This window comes from Myotis myotis, unplaced genomic scaffold (genome assembly GCF_014108235.1).
Source record: "Myotis myotis isolate mMyoMyo1 unplaced genomic scaffold, mMyoMyo1.p scaffold_m19_p_6, whole genome shotgun sequence".
In the NCBI taxonomy this organism is placed as follows: Eukaryota; Metazoa; Chordata; class Mammalia; order Chiroptera; family Vespertilionidae; genus Myotis; species Myotis myotis.
The window spans coordinates 100,406,024-100,426,983 of record NW_023416368.1 but is presented as its reverse complement, the minus strand read 5'-3'; the positions used below and the strand labels follow the sequence as shown (position 1 = coordinate 100,426,983).

Here is a 20,960-nt window from a genome sequence, read left to right as displayed (position 1 = left end):
ATTACACCCAGTGTCAGGCTTTGGTCAGACTTACATGTTGGTGCGGATGCCATTCGCATGTTAGGGGTAAACGACATATTCCTCGCCCTGACTGGTTTGGCCCAGTGGATAGAGCGTCGGCCTGCGGACTGAGTGGTCCCGGGTTCGATTCTGGTCAACGGCATGTACTGGTTGCGGGCACACCCCCATGGGGGGGGGTGTGCAGGAGGCAGCGGATCGATGTTTCTCTCTCTCATTGATGTTTCTAGCTCTCTATCACTCTCCATTCCTCTCTGTGAAAAATCAGTGGAATGTATTTTTTTTAAAAAAGGACATATTCCTCTCTGAGCACAGACCCCCCTACCAGCTGCCAGCCGGCCACGCGGAAGCCGAGGAGTCGAGGGGGCAAGGCAGTCATCCCCACAGACTGAAAACTCCCACCCCAGCTTGTTTATTAGAAACACACCGAAAGCTGACATATACTCAACAGTTCTCAGAGAAACCGGGGGAGAAAAACAGATCCGCCCTTTAAAAACGTAAAAGATGTCAGAACGAGCTGGAAGGCCAGGGCATCGGCTGCTGTTCCCCAAGACACACCTGAGAAATGAAGGGATGGGAGGCACTGGAGCCACTGTGAGCTGGGATCTCTCATTTCTAGACTATTTAGCAGCGGCAGGTGGACTTTTAGGGGCTGCTGATGTCATTAACTTCCGGTAAGTCCACCGTGTTTCTTGCAAGAAACAGTGGTATTTTGCACGAACTCCTTCACGTTAATTTAGAGGATCGTTTCAGTGATCTTATTCCTTTCTCAATCTTTAGCTTCTACATGAGCAACATTACTTAAAATCTTAGATCAGTTTTCTCCTGCTGTGTATTATGCGGGCCCGAGGAACAAAAGTTTATTCTAACTGCCTCAATGTTTGCAGGATTAGGACGTTAAACATGCTATCCAACAGTGAGGCAGCTTCTTTAGTAAGGAATATAAACATCTGTTTTACAGCATCGTGCTAAGCATTTTTCTCAGGGAAGGAAATAAAGTTGGACCCGTGGTAGTAGAAGAAAGCTGTTGCATTCTGTCCCATTCATGGCGGAGGAATCCAGGATGCTGACAGGGCCCCGGCGGAAGGCTCCCGAGAGAGCTCTCACGCTGTCACACAGCCCATCAACAAACCCTGACGACATCGTGTTGAGCCCAAGGCGGTCCAGGCAGTGAGGCCGGCTGCAGAGGACGGCACCCCGCCGCTCGGAGATGGACGCTGGATGAGCGAATGCAGGGTGTGCGAGTCCACACGGGGAGGGCATGAGGATGGCGAGGATTCTCCTTTTTGTAACAGGGACACCTCTCAAGATCGAAGCGACACCAAGATGCTGAAATACGACTTTAAAAAAGTAGGAATACCTAAAACCTAAGCGTAACTTCTATCCCCCCTGAATTTGGGACCCTCAGGATGTTCTTGCTCAGAGGCACACTTCCTCCGACCTACTTATCGCCACATATTCACAGCCACAAGACAAACTTCCCAAGCAACACATCAGCGAAGGTAAAATGAGTCTTTCCAGTGCCTGTCCTCCCTCCCTTCCTCCCTCCCTCCCTCCCTTCCTCCTTCCCTCCCTCCCTCCCTTTCTCCTTCTCTCCCTCCCTCCCTCCCTTCCTCCTTCCCTCCCTCCTTCCCTCCCTCCCTCCCTTTCTCCTTCTCTCCCTCTCTTCCCTCCCTCTCTCCCCTCCTTCTCTCCCTCCCTCCCTCCTTCCCTCCCTCCCTCCCTTTCTCCTTCTCTCCCTCTCTTCCCTCCCTCTCTCCCCTCCCTCCCTCCCTCCCTCCCTTCCTGCTCTGGGAGAGGGGGCAGTGCAACAATGTAACACACCAAAGAGGCTGCAGGGCCTTCTGGGACCCTGGCTCACACTCAGCAGTGAGGCCACTGCCATAGGAAGAGTCTGGAGCAAAGTAATGGACTTGCATGTGTGAGCTTCGCATAAAATGACTCTCTCTAGACACACACCGGTGCACACACACATGCACGCACGCACACGTGATATAGATGTTTCTTAAAAGCAGCGTGTGAACTGTCCTGTGCAACCCCAAGAATGAATCCCCAACGCATATGCTTATGCTGCAACTGCCAGTCATGATTAATCTATAAAGTGCTCTCGTTAGCCAATGACTGAAAATCGGGGGATGAGGAGGAAGAGGGGAAGGGGAGGAGGAAGAGGAAGAGAAGGGGGAGGAGGAAGAGAGGAGGGGGAAGGAGGGGGAGGAAAGGAAAATAAATAAGGCAGTGACTATGAAACACAGAATTCAACATCCACAAAGACCTTGAGTGCCCATAGCCAAAGCTAATAATTAAAGAAGGACACGGGCCCCTCCGTAGTACTGAATCCCTCTTGGAATCACTGAGCTCTGACTCCGTGCGACCTGCGTCTGTCCCTTTCCTGCGTCTGTCCCTTTCCTGCGTCTGTCCCTTTCCTGCGAAAGGAAGGGAGCAGGGAAGAGGAGAAGGTTTCTTCAGCGCGGCTCCCTTCCTGCTACTCGCCTGCAGGCCTCTCCTCGACACCCATCGATGCTCTTAACGCCCATCGGACCCGCAGAACGGCCATGCTAAGGGCCCAGGGCTAACAGATCGAAATGCTTCTCAATAGGGTGCTTTGGAGGAACGGGGACCACACCCGGTTCTCAGGGCCTCGAACAGGCGGAGGCAGGTCAGGCCACAGCTTTGTCTGCCGTGTCCTCCAGGACACGACCTCCAGCCTGGGAAGGCCCAGCACCTCTTCCCGCTCACGTGACTCGTGGTTTCAGGGGTGGCTTCCGCAGCGGCCCCGACGGGAGGTGTTGCGATCGATCACACCACCGGTATCTGGCTTCCTTCCTCGCCTCCCCGCATCGTGGGGCGGGGAGCACCCGCGGGGGAAGGCAGCACCCCAGCCCCAGGCAGATGTTCTCTGACGCGCCCCGCCAGCCATGCAGCTGTCCCTTTATGTGCGGCGGTGGGAGCGCAGCCGTGGGCGCCCGAAAACACAGGATCTAAAAATATGCCGCTCAAACAAACGACAGGAGAAACGAGACCAAGTCCGTCCTTGTGAAATAGTCTATAATTTCAGATACAAAACGCTGCAGAGCCACCCTTCGACAGCTAAACGATCATCTGGGAATGTACATGTTTTAAAGTTATCTCCGGCGAGCTCCAAATTTCGTATTTTACGAGCTGAAGTGTCCACATGGAGTCTTTTTTTTTTCCCTTCGAAACTAACACAGCATGAATAGAATTCTAAAATGAGGTTACTGACTACAAAGCATTGTGTGTTCAGGTAGCCTTCCTCCCTACATTGTTAGAACCGAGTAACTTCTCAGGATGACACTTCCTCTCTACGGCTCCAAATAGATGGGTTCAGAATTTGGGCTTCATTTTAATTTGTTTCTGGTTTCTGTCGTATATGCTCCTTGAAATCACTATCACATTTTCTCATCTCTTCTCCCAAAACAAGCTGTGCATTCTGTGCTGCTCTCAGCTATTTCTCTGAAATGGAACCTAAAGGGAGAAACACACGTCTGGCTTCCAGTTCCCTTCAGCATCCGTGACCGTGCCAATCCTGTGGATTCCTAGTATCACAGGAAGGTCGAAAGTAAGGCAAACGTGTTTGAGAATCGCTACGGCCAGGCTTCCGAGAAGTGTCCTTTCCCAGACAGAATGTCTCTGCTCTGAGGACTCGGATCTGGAAGAGCCGCTGGCTGTGGAGCGGGAGGGCGGGCTCGGTCCCCGTCGGACACTGCCCCTCGCCGCCCGCCGCCCCGGTGGGCCACCCTCCTGCTTTCCTGTTCAGTACGTCTGCTCGTGTGTTCACTTCAGGAGGCCCCCGCCTGGTGAGCGTGTCACTGCTGTGGCCGCTCCTGTGCAGATCTTAGCACAGTGAGTGCCTGCGTCTGCGTGACGGGAGCAGTCACGTTTCCTCAGAATTGCTGGAAACGAGCAGCAGTGCCGTGGGGTGTGAGCGCTCAGCTGCCTCTTTATTTTAAACTGACCTGCGGCCGGGAGGTGTCGCATAGGAGCAACACCTGCTCCATTTCACAGGCCCTGGTAACAGCGAGTCCCATGGGCCATCGTGTGGACACGTGGGACCTGGCCCGCATCCCGTCCACAGTGAGGAGTCTTGAGAATCTGAATTTCCTTATGGCTATGTTAGCAATAACCAGGGGCAATAACCGGCATGTGCACGGCGCGCCCTCGCACACGCACACACACACACACATGCAGACGTAGACAGGCAACGCACATGCACACTGATGCACATGCACGCGTGCACACACACACGCGTGCAGACACACACAGACAACACACATGCACACTGACGCACACGCACGCACACACACGCACACACACGCAAACACAGCATAACAGGAAGGCCTAACAGTGTGCATGTGAATAACCTTCATCAGCGAGATGGAGATGGCCAAGGACGAGACTCTCCTTCCATTTTTATAGGAACAGAGCACAAGTCTATTGTGTAGGGCTACAAAGTTGTCTTTTTTCCCATCTGCACCATTTCTTGGTAGAGTGGGCTGTTCTCTTGTTGCAGGTGTGTCTACAGGCTCTAAAGGTCGGCACAAAGGGCTGTGAGGCCAGTGCGTGCTGCTGGCTGCCTCTGCCACGCTCACGGGGAGAGCTGGGCTCCGCCAGGGCCCCCTCCGCGGCCCCGCCATCAGCTGTCGGCCTCGCCGTGGATGTTGTCCATGTGCACCTTGAGGTAGTCGTTCCGCGTGAACTTCTTGTGGCAGAACTGGCACTCCGCCAGCGGGCGGTTGGGGTTGTGCGTCATCTTGTGTCGGATCAGCATTTTCTTCAGGCTGAAAGCCAGGTCGCACACCTAGGAGAGACCACAAGGTACCAATGACCCTGTTCCCAAACACCTGCAGGCATGCAGGCCACCTGTACAGGGACATGCTGCCCACATGCACCGCAGGCCACGCCGCTCCTGTTCCCAAACACCTGCAGGCACGCAGGCCACCTGTACAGGGACATGCTGCCCACATGCGCCGCAGGCCACACCGCTCCTGTTCCCAAACACCTGCAGGCATGCAGGCCACCTGTACAGGGACATGCTGCCCACATGCACCGCAGGCCGCACCGCTCCTGTTCCCAAACACCTGCAGGCATGCAGGCCACCTGTACAGGGACATGCTGCCCACATGCGCCGCAGGCCACACCGCTCCTGTTCCCAAACACCTGCAGGCACGCAGGCCACCTGTACAGGGACATGCTGCCCACATGCACCGCAGGCCGCACTGCTCCTGGAGTGAATGGCAGTTAACGTCCGGCAAAGGGGGATTAAATCCAGTTCCCAAGAGTTTCTGCCCTTCGCGTGTGTCCTCTGCACACTGACCTCCCTCCCTCCCCACTGCTGCCGCATCCAAACATCTCTAAGGAACAACTGACAACAATTCATTTCTCGCCCGAATGGACATATCAACAATTTCCTATTAAACCTCTTAAACAAAATGCCTTGGGGCCGAAACAGCATAAATGGCACACGCATGCATACACATGCACTCAGACACATACACACCCACACACGTACTCAGACACACATGCATGCTCACGCACACACAGGTGCGTTGACACACATGCCCACTCATGCATACACATGCACTCAGACACATACACACCCACACACGTACTCAGACACACATGCATGCTCATGCACACACAGGTGCGTTGACACACATGCCCACTCATGAATATACATGCACTCAGACACATACACACCCACACACGTACTCAGACACACATGCATGCTCATGCACACACAGGTGCGTTGACACACATGCCCACTCATGAATATACATGCACTCAGACACACAGGCACACACACAGGCACTCAGACACACATGCGCACTCATGCATCACATACACTCAGACACATATGCATGCTCATGCATATACAGATGCATTGACACACATGCCCACTCATGCACTCAGATACACATGCACACACATGTACTCAGACACATGCATGCTCATGCATATACAGATGCATTGGCATGCATGCCCACATGCAGACACACAGGCGCACATTCACTGATACACACATGCACATGCGCTCAGGCACACATGCACACTCGTGCACACACACAGATGCATGCACTCGCACAGACACACACACACTCACACACACGGAGGCGCACGCACGCGGAGGACCGGGACAGGAAGGAGAGGGCGGGCTCACGTCGCACTGGAAGGGCTTCTCCCCGGTGTGCGTCCTCCGGTGCTCGTCCAGGCCCCGCTTCTGGCTGAAGGCCTTGCTGCAGTCCGAGCACTTGTAGGGCTTCTCCTGCAGGAGGAAGAGCCATGACTCACATCTGCTGGCAGCCTGGGAGCCTGCCCGGTGGGCCGGCCCCACATCGGATGCCCGCCCGCGTGTCGCAGGAAGCGCCCCTGGCACAGCCGCACTGAGTGCCGCCGATACCCCCGCTCAGCCAGCCTCCTGGGCTCCTGCGGCCTCGGGGCCGTCCTCTGGGCAGGGGCCGGGGCGTGGGCCGCACCTGTGACTTTCCAGGATCCACCAGAGCCCCAGCGACGGAGCGCGCCCGCCCCTGGGGCGGCACTGACACTGACTGACCAACCGAGGCCGCCCAGTCCCTCTCCAAGGAGCGGTGCCAGTTACCCGACGGTGCCCCAGGAAACAGGCCTCCCAGCACCCTGAGGGACCTGCTGTGTCTGCAGCGTCCCTGGTGCTTAGGGTTCCCGTGGCCTTCACACAGCTCCGAGCTCCTGAAGCACAGGAACGCGTGCTGCGGGCCGGGGCACCCCGCACCCTGCATCGGGGAGGAGCAGCGGAGACCCGCGCTCAGCTGTGCTCAGTCCGCGCACTGCAGGGAGCACCGGCACTAAGAGCCTGGATCGCAGGGGTTCCCCCGCACAGAAATCAGCAACTGCGTGGCCACAGGGTGCGACCTACTTCCTGCAGGTGAGGGGCAGAGGGCCAGGGTTCCGTGGAACAGCCTCATGCCAGCTCCAAGGGGCCCCGTCCCGAGATCAAAGCAGGTGTCCACACAGAACATGCCGGAATCCACACCGCACCTCCCCTAACACACCACACCTCCCCTAACACACCACACCTCCCCTAATACACCTCCCGTCCCCTAACACACTTCTCCTAACTCACCTCCACTAACACACCTTCCCTAACACACCTCCCCTCCCCTAATACCTCCCCTAACACACCTCCCCTAACACACCTCCCCTAACACACCTCCCCTCCCCTAACACACCTCCCTAACACACCTCCCCTAACACACCTCCCCTCCACTAACACACCTCCCCTAACACACCTCCCCTCCACTAACACACCTCCCCTAACACACCTCCCCTCCACTAACACACCTCCCTAACACACCTCCCCTAACACACCTCCCCTCCACTAACACACCTCCCCTAACACACCTCCCCTAACACACCTACCCTCCCCTAACACACCTCCCTAACACACCTCCCCTCCACTAACACACCTCCCCTAACACACCTCCCCTCCCCTAATACCTCCCCTAACACACCTCCCCTAACATACCTCCCCTAATACACCTCCCCTCCCCTAACACACCTCCCTAACACACCTCCCTAACACACCTCCCCTAATACACCTCCCCTCCCCTAACACACCTCCCTAACACACCTCCCCTAACACATCTTCCCTAACACACCTCCCCTAACACACCTCCCCTAACTCACCTCCCCCCTCCCCTAACACACCATGAGGGCTGGCAGAGGAGGAAGTCATTGCGTTTTTGGCCTCAGGAAGGAACCTCAGCCCCACCCCTACCCGCTCCTCCTGTTCCTCCTGAACAGCTGCGCTGAAGGGAGCCACCGTCACCTGTACACGCGGTCGGAGCGCAAGCTGAGGGCTCAGGGCCGTCCTACGGAGATGCGGCGCCACACCTGTCCTGCCCTTTCTCTGAACACGGTGAACACCTCTGTGGCCTCTCGGGCTTTCCATACTCAGCCTACCTCCCCGACCCGAAGCCAGGCTTATGTGCAAGACCTCCGTTCCTCACCTCCCTGCCTGCTCCCACCGCAGGCCCACGGAGCATGACGCTGGTCAGGTGACCACAGTGACTGACACGGGACCACGGGACACAAGAAGCGTAGCAGCCACAGAGGCTCCGGGCTCTCGGTGGGCACAGCCCCGAGGCCGAGCCAGCTGCCCGCACCCCAGGGACACGGGGGGGCCAGGGGGGCAGCGGAGAAGTCGGACACCACTGAGCTCCCAGGGCGCCTCTACGCCACCTCCACCCTAACGCTGGCCTGACCCGGCCCCAGGGTCCGCTTCCCCCGGCTTTCCCGCTGTTACACAGCCTTTAATCCGGGCACCAGGGCTGACGGACACGCACGACGGACACTGTTTACCACTGTTTCTGAGTGGCACACGCAGCACAAACGACATGTGTGACTGGCTCATCAGCTGGACTGAACCAGACACAGAGGGCCTAGGCTCTCGATTAATTCTGTTTCTGGATGATTACACGGTGACTGAGCTCCTGAAGCACAGGAACGCGTGCTGCGGGCCGGGGCACCACGCACCGTGCATCGGGGAGGAGCACCCGGAGACCCGCGCTCAGCTGTGCTCAGTCCGCGCGCACTGCAGGGAGCACCCGCAGCTAAGAGCCTGGATCCTAAGTGTTCCCCCCGCACAGAAATCAGCAACTGCGTGGCCACAGGGTGCAACCTACTTCCTGCAGGTGAGGGGCACAGCCTCATGCCAGCTCCAAGGGGCCCCGTCCTGAGATCAAAGCCGGTGTCCACACAGAACATGCCGGAATCCACACCGCACCTCCCCTAACACATCTCCCCTCCCCAATTTAGGGGGCACGGTGACGTCGGGTACAGAGGGTGATGTGAGATGAGGACACGGCCTGCACGGAAGAGGCAGCCCCACGCGGTCCACCGCGCACTGGTCTAGTCCAACCCGCCTGCCTCCCAGAGTAACCAGCAGGCCTGCTCTCTGACATATGTGCTGGCGGCAAGGGCAGCCCGTCCCTGAGTCAAACCATCAGCCACGCCGAGGCCCCCGGGACAGAGGAATCGTGTCAGCATGAGCCTGGGAAGGGGACATCTGATTCCAGAAATAACATGCTTGTCCCACTGCCCAGCTCTGAGAATAACAAGAAGACAGCAGAAAGGTGTCGTCGCACATGCAACTAATTCACCCGCGGCCAATAGCGCACTCATTCCAGCCAAGTTCATGTCAGCAGGTGAAACAAAGCCATCAAGGGGGGGAGGGGCAGGGCTGGAGGCAGTCAGATCATCGACAAATCACATCTCCAGGTCCCTGCGCAGAGGGCAGGGAGCTGGGAGCTCTAACCGCTCCTCTCAACCCTCAAAACTGCAGGGGAACCACCCTGTTTGCCCAGGTGAGGACCCAGGGCAGCCCCGGCTGAGGTCTCGCCACATGTGCACGTGCTCAGGGCGTCAAGGGGTTTGACAAAATATCCGTCGCCCTAGGAAGGCAGAGGTAGAAGAGAAAGACGACACGGAAGGATTACTGCAGTCAGTGGCCAGTTTTTGTTCTCCACATGACGACTGTCCACGTTTTTTAACCTCAGAGGGAACCACAGAGCACAAGTTTTATTCCTACGATTAGCACGCTCCCTCCCCTCCCCCTGCCCCCCTCCTCTCCACCCTCCCCCCCTTCTCCTCTAGCACAGTTTGTCCCGCAAGTAAATCAGAGCTCAATCTTCCCTCACACACGGGTAGGTGCTTTGTGAAAACTAATCTCTGCTGGTGCCACCTCCTGCAAAATCGCATTCCCGCCCCCAACAAAACGGGACCTACGTGACCAACAGGGACCAGTACCAGCTCCGAGTCCACCGCCTAGAAGAAAACCGCGGTGACTTTACCAGGAGCCTCCGAGCGTCCGGTGCCCGTGTGCTCCTGCGGAGGGACCCCTCGTGCCTTCCTTACGGCACAGGCCCCGTGTGCCCGCCTGCACCCGCTGACCCGGTCAGCCCTGAAGGGTCCCCATCCTGGAAACCCGTCCGTGTGGGGAGAGGAAGGTGGGGCCGGCCGGCTTCTATAGGAACAGTAGCACCTGAACTTCGGAGTAACAGCTGTGAGTCCCCTTGGACCCACCTGGGGGACCGGGTGCACCCTCTGCACTCCTCAGCTGTCACCTGCTGTCACAGGGCCTGCCAGCTCCCAGGTCCCGCCTCCTGCTCTCCTGTCCTAGTGTCACTAGTGGGTCTATAGTCCCAGGGGCGGGGTGAACTCAGCCACCAGGAAAAGTACGGACACCCCTCAGAGAACACTGGCTTCCCATGGGCAGCTGACGACGTTTCAAGAACAGAGGCATGAGATGGGGGCCCTGCAGGGGGAGAAGGGGAGAGCAGGGTGTCAGGGGAGGCCAAGCTTCTGTTCCTTGTTGTGTTTGAAGGAAGAACAGTCTGACCTAGGAACTCCCCATGTCACTCAGCAACTATCCAACTCTTTCAGAAACAAGGAGGCAGAAGACTTTGAATGCGTGTAGTTTCCTTGTTTTGGGTGAATTCCAAGACAGAGGCCATGTGGAACGCGAGATTGCAGTGCAAACCGGTCCCTTGCATCCTGAGACGCTCCCGATGGACTGTGTAAGGCTTTGCATTCGTTCCTGGGCTGAGATCTGTGCTCACATGTCAGAGAGGCACTGCCTGCTGGCACAGTCTCTTAGAAATGCATCTCTAGTCCATGATCCCAGGGACAGTCCCAGTAGCCAGGCATCCATCCTCCAAGTCCAACCAACATCAACAACATGCTTGGGGGAGTCAGCTGATATGATTCTCACCTGCACCCCAGACCTCGGCTCAGTGCCCGCGAGTGCAAGTGTCCCTTCCTGTCACGTGACGTGCAGGACCAGTCAGACGAGGGACCACACACATCTCAGGTCACACCCATGGGAGGGGCGGGGGGAGCAGGTTCTGGGTCCGAGCCCAGGATCCCTGGGAAGGACAGACAGGTGGCTGGGCGGCCATCGTCCTCGCTACCACCCTCACCAGGACAGATGTTGGAGAACTCACTCATGTCCTGCCAACCGAGAAATAGAAACAAGATTTAATATAAAAAAAATGCAGAATCCAGCCACACGTTCCTGGGCGATAAACTGTCCCGCATGTTACAGACTGTTCTGTCGCTGGAACGTCACTTTTTGGCAACGGCGTGGTACACTGCTTACATGGCTGAAACACATGTTCATTTCGGTGCCTTGACTTCTGCTGCCTCTGAGAAGCCAATATACTTAATAGATCCAAAGCAGGCAGCCTGTCACACTCCAGCAAAATGCTCATCTTCACTCACACCGGCCCAGTGAGCCAGGGCCGTCCGTCCGCTACACAGAAGGCGCAGCCGATCAGCAAGCCACATGCCAAAGAGAGAAGATATGTGATACGGGCCATACACACGCGTACGTGAGACTGACAAAGGTGTGAGTGCAGTGGAATCCATTCAGATTAACTGAGTGACTGCTAACTGAGACAGGCCCAGGGAAAGCCTCTGACTGCCTCCGAGGGGCCGAGCTGGGGGTGGAGGGAGCGGGGGGTCCGGCCTGTGTCTGGCATGGATACTCGGGATGTTCGGGGCCTGGGCCGCAGGTTTGGTCCGGTGGCCGCACTCTGGGAGCACCGAGGTCATCCCAGCGCTGACGGAGGTTCTCAGATGTCCCGTTCGCTGCAGCCGTTTGTGCAGCCCTCTGCGTGCACCGCCGCGGGGCTCGGCCACACTCCATCGCGATAAGGACCAGCCCCTGGACCAGTGTTTCATGTCGCTCACAGCTTGCCCTCGCTCGACCTCTGACCCCGCGGGGCCAGGCTCGGCTCTGATCACCAGTCCCAAGGCCCGTGCCCACGTGCCTACTTCACGTCTCCAGAACCACATCCCTCAAAGAGCCGTCTGGCTGGCGGACTGGGTGCAACCGCATCAGCGCCACCAGCGATCAGCACCGGCAGCCACCGTACGCTTTACAAAGGGAACGAAACATCGCCTGACGGCCGGGTCTTTCCGGTGTCAGTCAGTAGCGCTTAGGGGCAGAGACGCACTGAGAAGTGGCTCTTCATCCTGGTCCCGTGGCTTCTACGTATACCTTTGAGCATACGACACAGAAAACTAAATGTAAAAATGCGTGTACATATACGTACATGTCATATATTTACACATTTTAATTTCTGTAATTATAGAAATTATAATTACAGAAATTATATTTTTGTAATTATAAAAATTATATATTTTATATAATTAGGAAGTTGTATATTTTATATTTATGTAATTATAAAAATTATATATTTTATATAATTAGGAAATTATATAAAATTTCCTAATTATATAAATTATAATTAGGAAATTATAAAATTTTATACTTTAGACATCTATTTCCTATCTGTTCATATTATATATACAGTGGGACCTCGCTTCTCAACCTGACAACCCTTACACGCTGATGCCTGTATGACGAGCCACGCATCTCTCAGGCCACAAACAAAGGAGAGAATGAGGGAGTCTGAGTCAGTTTCCCACTGTTACAGTCTCAGGATCCTGTGTTGTGAATACTTTCCTGGTTTTTTGCTTTTGTTGCTGCTTATTACTATTGTTAAATTTTCATTTTCATTTTTACTGTATATTTCCTTTCCTTTTTGTTAAATTTTCATTGACATTTCATGTCCTTCTGGTTTTTAAAGTGTTTATTTATAGATTAAACAATAGACATGTACTATGTATAAGAAAGGTTAAGACAGGGAGTCATCTGGGGGTCTGGAATGGATTAATTCAATTTACATGATTTCTAATGGGAAAAACTGATTTTGTTTTCGAGCAGCCTTCCGGAATGAATTAAGTTAGAGAAGCGAGGTTCCACTGTGTTACTATTTATGAATGAATATATACACACACACACACACTAGAGGCCCGATGCACAAAATTTGTGCAAGGGGCTCAGCCCTGGCTGCCTCGTGGCCCTGCAGCCACACGGCCCTGCCCACTGGTCGTTCTGGAAGGTTGTTCCAGAAGGTCGTCCCGCTGTCTGGCCTAATTAGCATATTAGCTCTTTATTATATAGGAATCTTTCTGATTCTGATTCCATACAACGATGGTTTGAGAGAACGCTTAGGATTCAAATATGCGTTAAAATAAAAAGACCAGCTGGTCTTGCTGTGGTGAAAGCCGGCTTTCTTTTCGAGGGGGTGACACCACAGGACTTGTGCCTGGTTCTCTTGTCTTTCGCTTCCCCCCCAAACAGCACCCACCGTGTCCAAACTCCTCTGCCTCGAGGTGCATTAGTCACGTGGTGTTCACGTTGTCATCTTCATACTTAAATACCTTCTAGAACAACGAACGTCACAGGAAAGGGTACACCTTTCCCATAATAAGATAAGCTAATTAGAAAATACACACAAGAAATAGGATTTGACTGGAAAATACCCAGATCTGTGACCAAAAAAATAAATAAAGAAAGGTCATTCACAGCTGAGGACTGCGCGTGGACCAGAGAGCTGGAGGTGAAGAGAGGGATTTACAGGAGCTGGGGCAGCAGCCGCGGCCGCAGGGCCAGGGCCGCCGGAGGCAGGGGGTCCAGACCGAAGTGGCCACTTCCTCGCTGATGACTCACGGGAACACAGAGCAGGGGACTGGGAAGGAGGGGGCTCGTGTTCCCCTGGATAAGCAGACTTCACCTCAGTGTAAGCAAGGGCTGGTCAGTCAACTTGAAAATGACATTCATGTTCTTAGAACCACCAATGGCCTCTTTTAGTGAGAACAACAAATCCAAGGTTTTCTCATCTGGAGAAAAAGGGGACAGCCACGGTTACAACTGAAACTAAAATAAATGACCTCTATCCTAAAGGCCCTTTGCGTTGTCATGAATCTGAGGATAAATTTAAGAATAAACTCCCTCGAAGTACTACGATGAACTTATTTAAGAACGACTCGCTTCCTCGAGTCCCTAGGGGAAGGCAGTGTGACTGCGGCCGACGGCTCCTTCAAAGCCCAGTCCCTCAGCGGGACCCCTGCCCGGTACGGACTGGGGGCGACCTCCTGAGAGTCACTCTTGCCTGGATCTCTCTTCTCAGGAAAAGACCACACCTGACAGCCACCTGCAGCGATCTGAGGGTTCCGGCCTTGAACACGCTGTGCTCACCTCCCAGGAGTCAGAGAAGCTTCCAGACGAGCAAGTCAGGCAAAATGTGAGGCGTCTACTTCCCTCTGTGACATTTCACTTATTAAAATGGATCGCAAGGGGCCAGAGGTAGCCCTCCCTGGTGGCTTTCAAAATATGAACAATCTTAACTGAAAACAGCTTAAAGAGGGCACTGACGGGAAACGCCTGTGGGTCCCACGGGGACTGCTGAGTGATGTCCCAGGAGGGGCCTCCTCCTGACAGCCACCTGGGAGCCGGCTCCTGCAGGACAGGCTGCAGCCCGAGTCCTGACTCCTTGCGGGGGTGGCGGGGAGCAGGAATGGGTCCCGGGGATGCAGGAGACCCTTGAACTGACAGATATCAAGACCACTGTTCTTAGACTTTCTGCAAAAGATTGGTTCACACGACATGGAGCATAACCCTGTAAGCATCTTGACAGTGAACACACAGGAATGAAGAATGCAGCCTTGCCTGGCAGGGGTGGCTCAGGTGGTTGAGCATCGCCCTGGGCACCGAAAGGTGGCAGGTTTGATGCCCGGTCAGGATGTGCACGGAAGGCAAGCAATTGACGTTTCGCTCTCACATCCATGTTTCTCTCTCTCCCTTCCTCCTCTCGCCTCTGATGATGATTAAAAAAACAAGAATCCAGCCTTGAGCAATGAAGAGATCTAATTTCCCATGTCCGCGCTGCCTGTGACTAGTCCTACAGCCCTGGACAAGCCACCTACTCTCTCCACTAGTCCTACAGCCCTGGACAAGCCACCTACTCTCTCCACTAGTCCTACAACCCTGGACAAGCCACCTACTCTCTCCACTAGTCCTACAGCCCTGGACAAGCCACCTACTCTCTCTAAGCCCCCCTCCCTCGTTGGTAACATGAGACATTAAGCTGTGTCTCCGGGTTTGCTCATCATAATGCCTGGCCCATGATAGGAATTCAGTAAGGGTGCTTTATGTATTATACAACCCTGCTTCCTTCTGTGTGTTATCTAAATATGCGTGTGCATCATATAATTCAAGTTGAAAAGGGCACACTCTATGAAAATATCACCGGCAATTTTATGGAGAAATGGAATTATGTATGCACCCTCGATTTAGCACTGTTCTTGAAGTCCATTCATATAAATAGATGGTCTTTTTATTTCAAGGTTCTTCGTATAAAGAGATGGTCCTTTATTTCAAGACTCTTTATGATACTTGAGTCATTAAACCCCCTGGAAGGAGGACAAGATGAATATAAAATTCTGCTTCAGAGGGAAAATAGTACAGAAAATGTATCACTTTCCTAAGAATAGCGGCCCCACTTTAAGTAATTAATTGCCTACCGCCTGTCTTAGAAACAAAGGAATTCTCTCTTTATGCATCGCAGGCGGCACGCGCTGTCCGTAAGCCCTGAAGTGTGTTATTAGCGTCTAAAGATAAGCCGTGTGGCGAGGCAGCTACCAGCCTGCGAGCCGATATTCCCAGAGCTTCCTGTTACCTAAATCTGCTCCTGCTCCCCGTGGCGACACCGGGGTCCCGGCGGGGCTCCTGGATCCTGGGGCTCCCATAGAACATCCGCAGGATTGACAGACGGGGCCGCCAGCCAGCGGCCAGGCTGCTCCCTGACACCACGGGGCCCAGGGCTCAACCAACACGCACACAGGCCTCAAGCTCCGAGGAGAGGTCAGCCTTAAGCTGGGCCCTCACGCAGTCACAGTCGTAACTGCAGACGTAGCCGCTGAGCGAGAGCTGTACCGTGCTAACCTGGAGGACAGCTTCCGTGAAGTGAGATAAATCATGTAAAGGCGGGAGGTTAGTTCCGGGCAGAGCTGCCTGGACTGAACATTTGCTTTATGTCCAGCTCTGTGTTTCCCATAAGCAGGGAGCCCAGAGGTCATGGCTGTTCTCTCCTTCATCCCCTCCCAGGGCAACAGTCAAGGCTGGGCTGCCTCTCATCACCCAGAGTCACCTGTCACCACCCATAGACCCACCTCTCACCACCCACAGACCCAGCTCTCACCACCGACAGACCCAGCTCTCACCACCCACAGACCCACCTGTCAGCACCCACAGACCCACCTGTCAGCACCCACAGACCCACCTGTTGCCACCCACAGACCCACCTGTCGCCACCCACAGACCCACCTGTCGCCACCCACAGACCCACCTGTCAGCACCCACAGACCCACCTCTCACCACCCACAGACCCACCTGTCAGCACCCACAGACACACCTGTCAGCACCCACAGGTCCACCTGTCAGCACCCACAGACCCACCTGTCAGCACCCACAGACCCACCTGTCAGCACCCACAGACCCAGCTCTCACCACCCACAGACCCACCTGTCAGCACCCACAGACCCACCTGTCAGCACCCACAGACCCACCTGTCAGTACCCACAGACCCAGCTCTCACCACCCACAGACCCACCTGTCAGCACCCACAGACCCACCTGTCAGCACCCACAGACCCACCTGTCAGCACCCACAGACCCAGCTCTCACCACCCACAGACCCACCTGTCAGCACCTACAGAACCACCTGTCACCACCCACAGATCCACCTGTCAGCACCCACAGACACACCTATCAGCACCCACAGACCCACCTGTCACCACCCACAGACCCACCTGTCAGCACCCACAGACCCACCTGTCGCCACCCACAGACCCACCTGTCGCCACCCACAGACCCACCTGTCACCACCCACAGACCCACCTGTCAGCACCCACAGACACACCTGTCACCACCCACAGATCCACCTGTCAGCACCCACAGACCCACCTGTCAGCACCCACAGACCCACCTGTCAGCACCCACAGACCCACTTGTCAGTACCCACAGACCCAGCTCTCACCACCCACAGACCCACCTGTCAGCACCCACAGAACCACCTGTCACCACCCACAGATCCACTTGTCAGCACCCACAGACACACCTGTCAGCACCCACAGACCCACCTGTCAGCACCCACAGACCCACCTGTCAGTACCCACAGACCCAGCTCTCACCACCCACAGACCCACCTGTCAGCACCCACAGACCCACCTGTCACCACCCACAGAACCACCTGTCAGCACCCACAGACACACCTGTCAGCACCCACAGACCCGCCTGTCACCACCCACAGACCCACCTGTCAGTACCCACAGACCCACTTGTCACCACCCACAGATCCACCTGTCAGCACCCACAGACCCACCTGTCAGCACCCACAGACCCACCTGTCACCACCCACAGATCCACCTGTCAGCACCCACAGACACACCTGTCAGCACCCACAGACCCACCTGTCAGCACCCACAGACCCACCTGTCACCACCCACAGACCCACCTGTCAGCACCCACAGACCCACCTGTCACCACCCACAGACCCACCTGTCAGCACCCACAGACCCACCTGTCGCCACCCACAGACCCACCTGTCACCACCCACAGACCCACCTGTCACCACCCACAGACCCACCTGTCAGCACCCACAGACACACCTGTCACCACCCACAGATCCACCTGTCAGCACCCACAGACACACCTATCAGCACCCACAGACCCACCTGTCACCACCCACAGACCCACCTGTCAGCACCCACAGACCCACCTGTCGCCACCCACAGACCCACCTGTCGCCACCCACAGACCCACCTGTCACCACCCACAGACCCACCTGTCAGCACCCACAGACACACCTGTCACCACCCACAGATCCACCTGTCAGCACCCACAGACCCACCTGTCAGCACCCACAGACCCACCTGTCAGCACCCACAGACCCACTTGTCAGTACCCACAGACCCAGCTCTCACCACCCACAGACCCACCTGTCAGCACCCACAGAACCACCTGTCACCACCCACAGATCCACTTGTCAGCACCCACAGACACACCTGTCAGCACCCACAGACCCACCTGTCAGCACCCACAGACCCACCTGTCAGTACCCACAGACCCAGCTCTCTCCACCCACAGACCCACCTGTCAGCACCCACAGACCCACCTGTCACCACCCACAGAACCACCTGTCAGCACCCACAGACACACCTGTCAGCACCCACAGACCCGCCTGTCACCACCCACAGACCCACCTGTCAGTACCCACAGACCCACTTGTCACCACCCACAGATCCACCTGTCAGCACCCACAGACCCACCTGTCAGCACCCACAGACCCACCTGTCACCACCCACAGATCCACCTGTCAGCACCCACAGACACACCTGTCAGCACCCACAGACCCACCTGTCAGCACCCACAGACCCACCTGTCACCACCCACAGACCCACCTGTCAGCACCCACAGACCCACCTGTCAGTACCCACAGACCCACCTGTCACCACCCACAGATCCACCTGTCAGCACCCACAGACACACCTGTCACCACCCACAGACCCACCTGTCACCACCCACAGATCCACCTGTCAGCACCCACAGACACACCTGTCAGCACCCACAGACCCAGCTCTCACCACCCACAGACCCACCTGTCAGCACCCACAGACCCACCTGTCACCACCCACAGACCCACCTGTCAGCACCCATAGACCCACCTGTCAGCACCCACAGACACACCTGTCACCACCCACAGATCCACCTGTCAGCACCCACAGACACACCTGTCACCACCCACAGACCCACCTGTCAGCACCCACAGACCCACCTGTCAGTACCCACAGACCCAGCTCTCACCACCCACAGACCCACCTGTCAGCATCCACAGTCCCACCTGTCACCACCCACAGACACACCTGTGGCCCTGCTCAGCTCGGAAGCTGCCCATCCCGGGAACCTGCGGGGCCGCCCTCGGCTCCCGTCCCCTCAGCACACGCCCCTCCTGGCTCTGCCCTGGGTGTCCCCAGTGCACAGCACCCGGCCAACTCCGCACGCCCGCCCCAAATTCAGTTCCTTCTAGAAAACTCATCCTCACACCCTGACCCGGTTCAGCCTGTTCAGGGAACCAGCCGTCTCCCTCGGGCAGGTGGCTGCTGTTTCCCATGGCCCCACGGTCCCATCACACACCCCATCACACACGGTCCCCTCTGAACAAGGTCCAAGTCTCAATGGCGTGTCCGTGTCCCTCTGAGAAGGCGCACGCGGCGGCGCGAGACGGGCTCGGCGTGGGCGTGTCATCCCCACTCAACCCGGATCCACTCAGAGCGCTTTCCACAGAAGAGACGGGCAACTGCCAGTGAGCACCAGGCAAACGGAAGCCTGCTCTGCTGCCGAATGAACGCACACACGAGCTAAGCTCGACGGAAAAGGGAAGGAAAACAAGGACACAGAAGTGAGACACTGAGCTGACCTAACAGCCGGGCATTACTGCGGCGGTGAGGACGTCCGGCACAGAGAAGTGGGCGATGCCTGCCCAGGAGGAGGCGGGAGGGATGAAGAAAGAGGCCCCGCACCGGACTAGCCCACGCCCACACTGAGTGGATGCTGACGTGGGTGAGAAGCAGCGTGCGGTGCGGCCTGGCTGAGGCCGGGTGTCCGCCAGCCGCCCCGGCTTCTCTGTGCCCTCCTGCTGCTCGGCCCTCCGGTTCCATCCATGTGGGCCTCACCAGTGGCTCCCTCCTCCCGCAGACCAGCCTCTTGCCCGCTTCTCCTGGCCGCTTCCTCGACGCACCCCTCCCAGGTGAGCCAGGCGCCCTGCATCTCTCCCAGGTGAGCCAGGCGCCCTGCATCTCTCCCAGGTGAGCCAGGCGCCCTGCATCTCTCCCAGGTGAGCCAGGCGCCCTGCATCTCTCCCAGGTGAGCCAGGCGCCCTGCATCTCTCCCAGGTGAGCCAGGCGCCCCTGCATCTCTCCCAGGCGAGCCAGGAGCCCCTGCATCTCTCCCAGGCGAGCCAGGCGCCCCTGCATCTCTCCCAGGCGAGCCAGGAGCCCCTGCATCTCTCCCAGGCGAGCCAGGCGCCCCTGCATCTCTCCCAGGCGAGCCAGGAGCCCCTGCATCTCTCCCAGGCGAGCCAGGAGCCCCTGCATCTCTCCCAGGCGAGCCAGGCGCCCTGCATCTCTCCCAGGTGAGCCAGGCGCCCTGCATCTCTCCCAGGCGAGCCAGGAGCCCCTGCATCTCTCCCAGGCGAGCCAGGCGCCCCTGCTGTGGGTACAGGGCGCCCTTGGGACACTGCGCTCAGGCCTGGCCGTGCTCTGTCGGATCAGCTCCTCCCGAAGCATGAAGAGCCCGCACTTCCTTACCTTCCCTGCACTTCCTTACCTTCCCTGCAAACACCGCAAGCCAAGCAGTTGACTCAGTAAGACGTGGTTGGCCACATGAGCCTAAATACGCTCCTTCTGAATCGTAAAGAATTACAATTGGAACCCTGGCTGGCTTGGCTCAGTGGATAGCGTCGGCCTGCGGACTGAAGGGTCCCGGGTTCAATTCCAGTCAAGGGCACATACCTGGGGCTGCAGGCTCAATCCCCAGTGGGGGGTGTGCAGGAGGCAGCCAACCAATGATTCTCTCATCATGGATGTTTCCATCTCTCTCTCCCTCTCCCGTCCTTTCTGAAATCATATATTTTCAGAAAGAAAATAGAATCACAATCAGAAGCATGCTGCCCCAAAGAGTCTCTCTCGTCAGGATTCCCGCCCACCCAGCCACTGCCCGCACCCGTCACGCAACGGGAAACAGAAGCTTCGGCTCCCGGAGACGGTTCCGCTGTGTTTAGTTTCTGAGACGCGACCTGAGGCCATCAGCAAGGCCACATCGTCCGTCTCCAGCCGGCCAGCGGGTCTGGTTTTATTCCTGCTGTTCAGCATCGCAGCCCCCCAACCCAGCTCACCCCATACTCCAGAAGCAGGCCCGCGGGAAAGCCTGCCTGAGTGTTACCTGTCATCGGCTCAGTGGCAACGAGCTCAAGGCCCCCATCGCCG

The 20,960-nt window shown here is 56.5% G+C and overlaps 1 protein-coding gene across 2 annotated transcripts in view; it reads right to left on the bottom strand.

Annotated features, from left to right (window-relative positions):
- Positions 1-3,801: 3,801 nt before the first annotated feature.
- Positions 3,802-20,960, bottom strand: part of PRDM5 (PR/SET domain 5) — a 113,759-nt gene continuing 96,600 nt past the window's right edge. The window contains exons 14-15 of one of the 2 annotated variants that reach the window (XM_036315173.1): positions 6,194-6,298; positions 3,802-4,834 (exon numbers count right to left, since the gene is read on the bottom strand). In XM_036315173.1, the coding sequence (XP_036171066.1) occupies positions 3,978-4,834; positions 6,194-6,298 (962 nt within the window). In that variant the 3' untranslated portion in view covers positions 3,802-3,977. The remainder of the gene's footprint in view (positions 4,835-6,193; positions 6,299-20,960) is intronic. The other variant, XM_036315174.1, reaches the window with a different exon arrangement.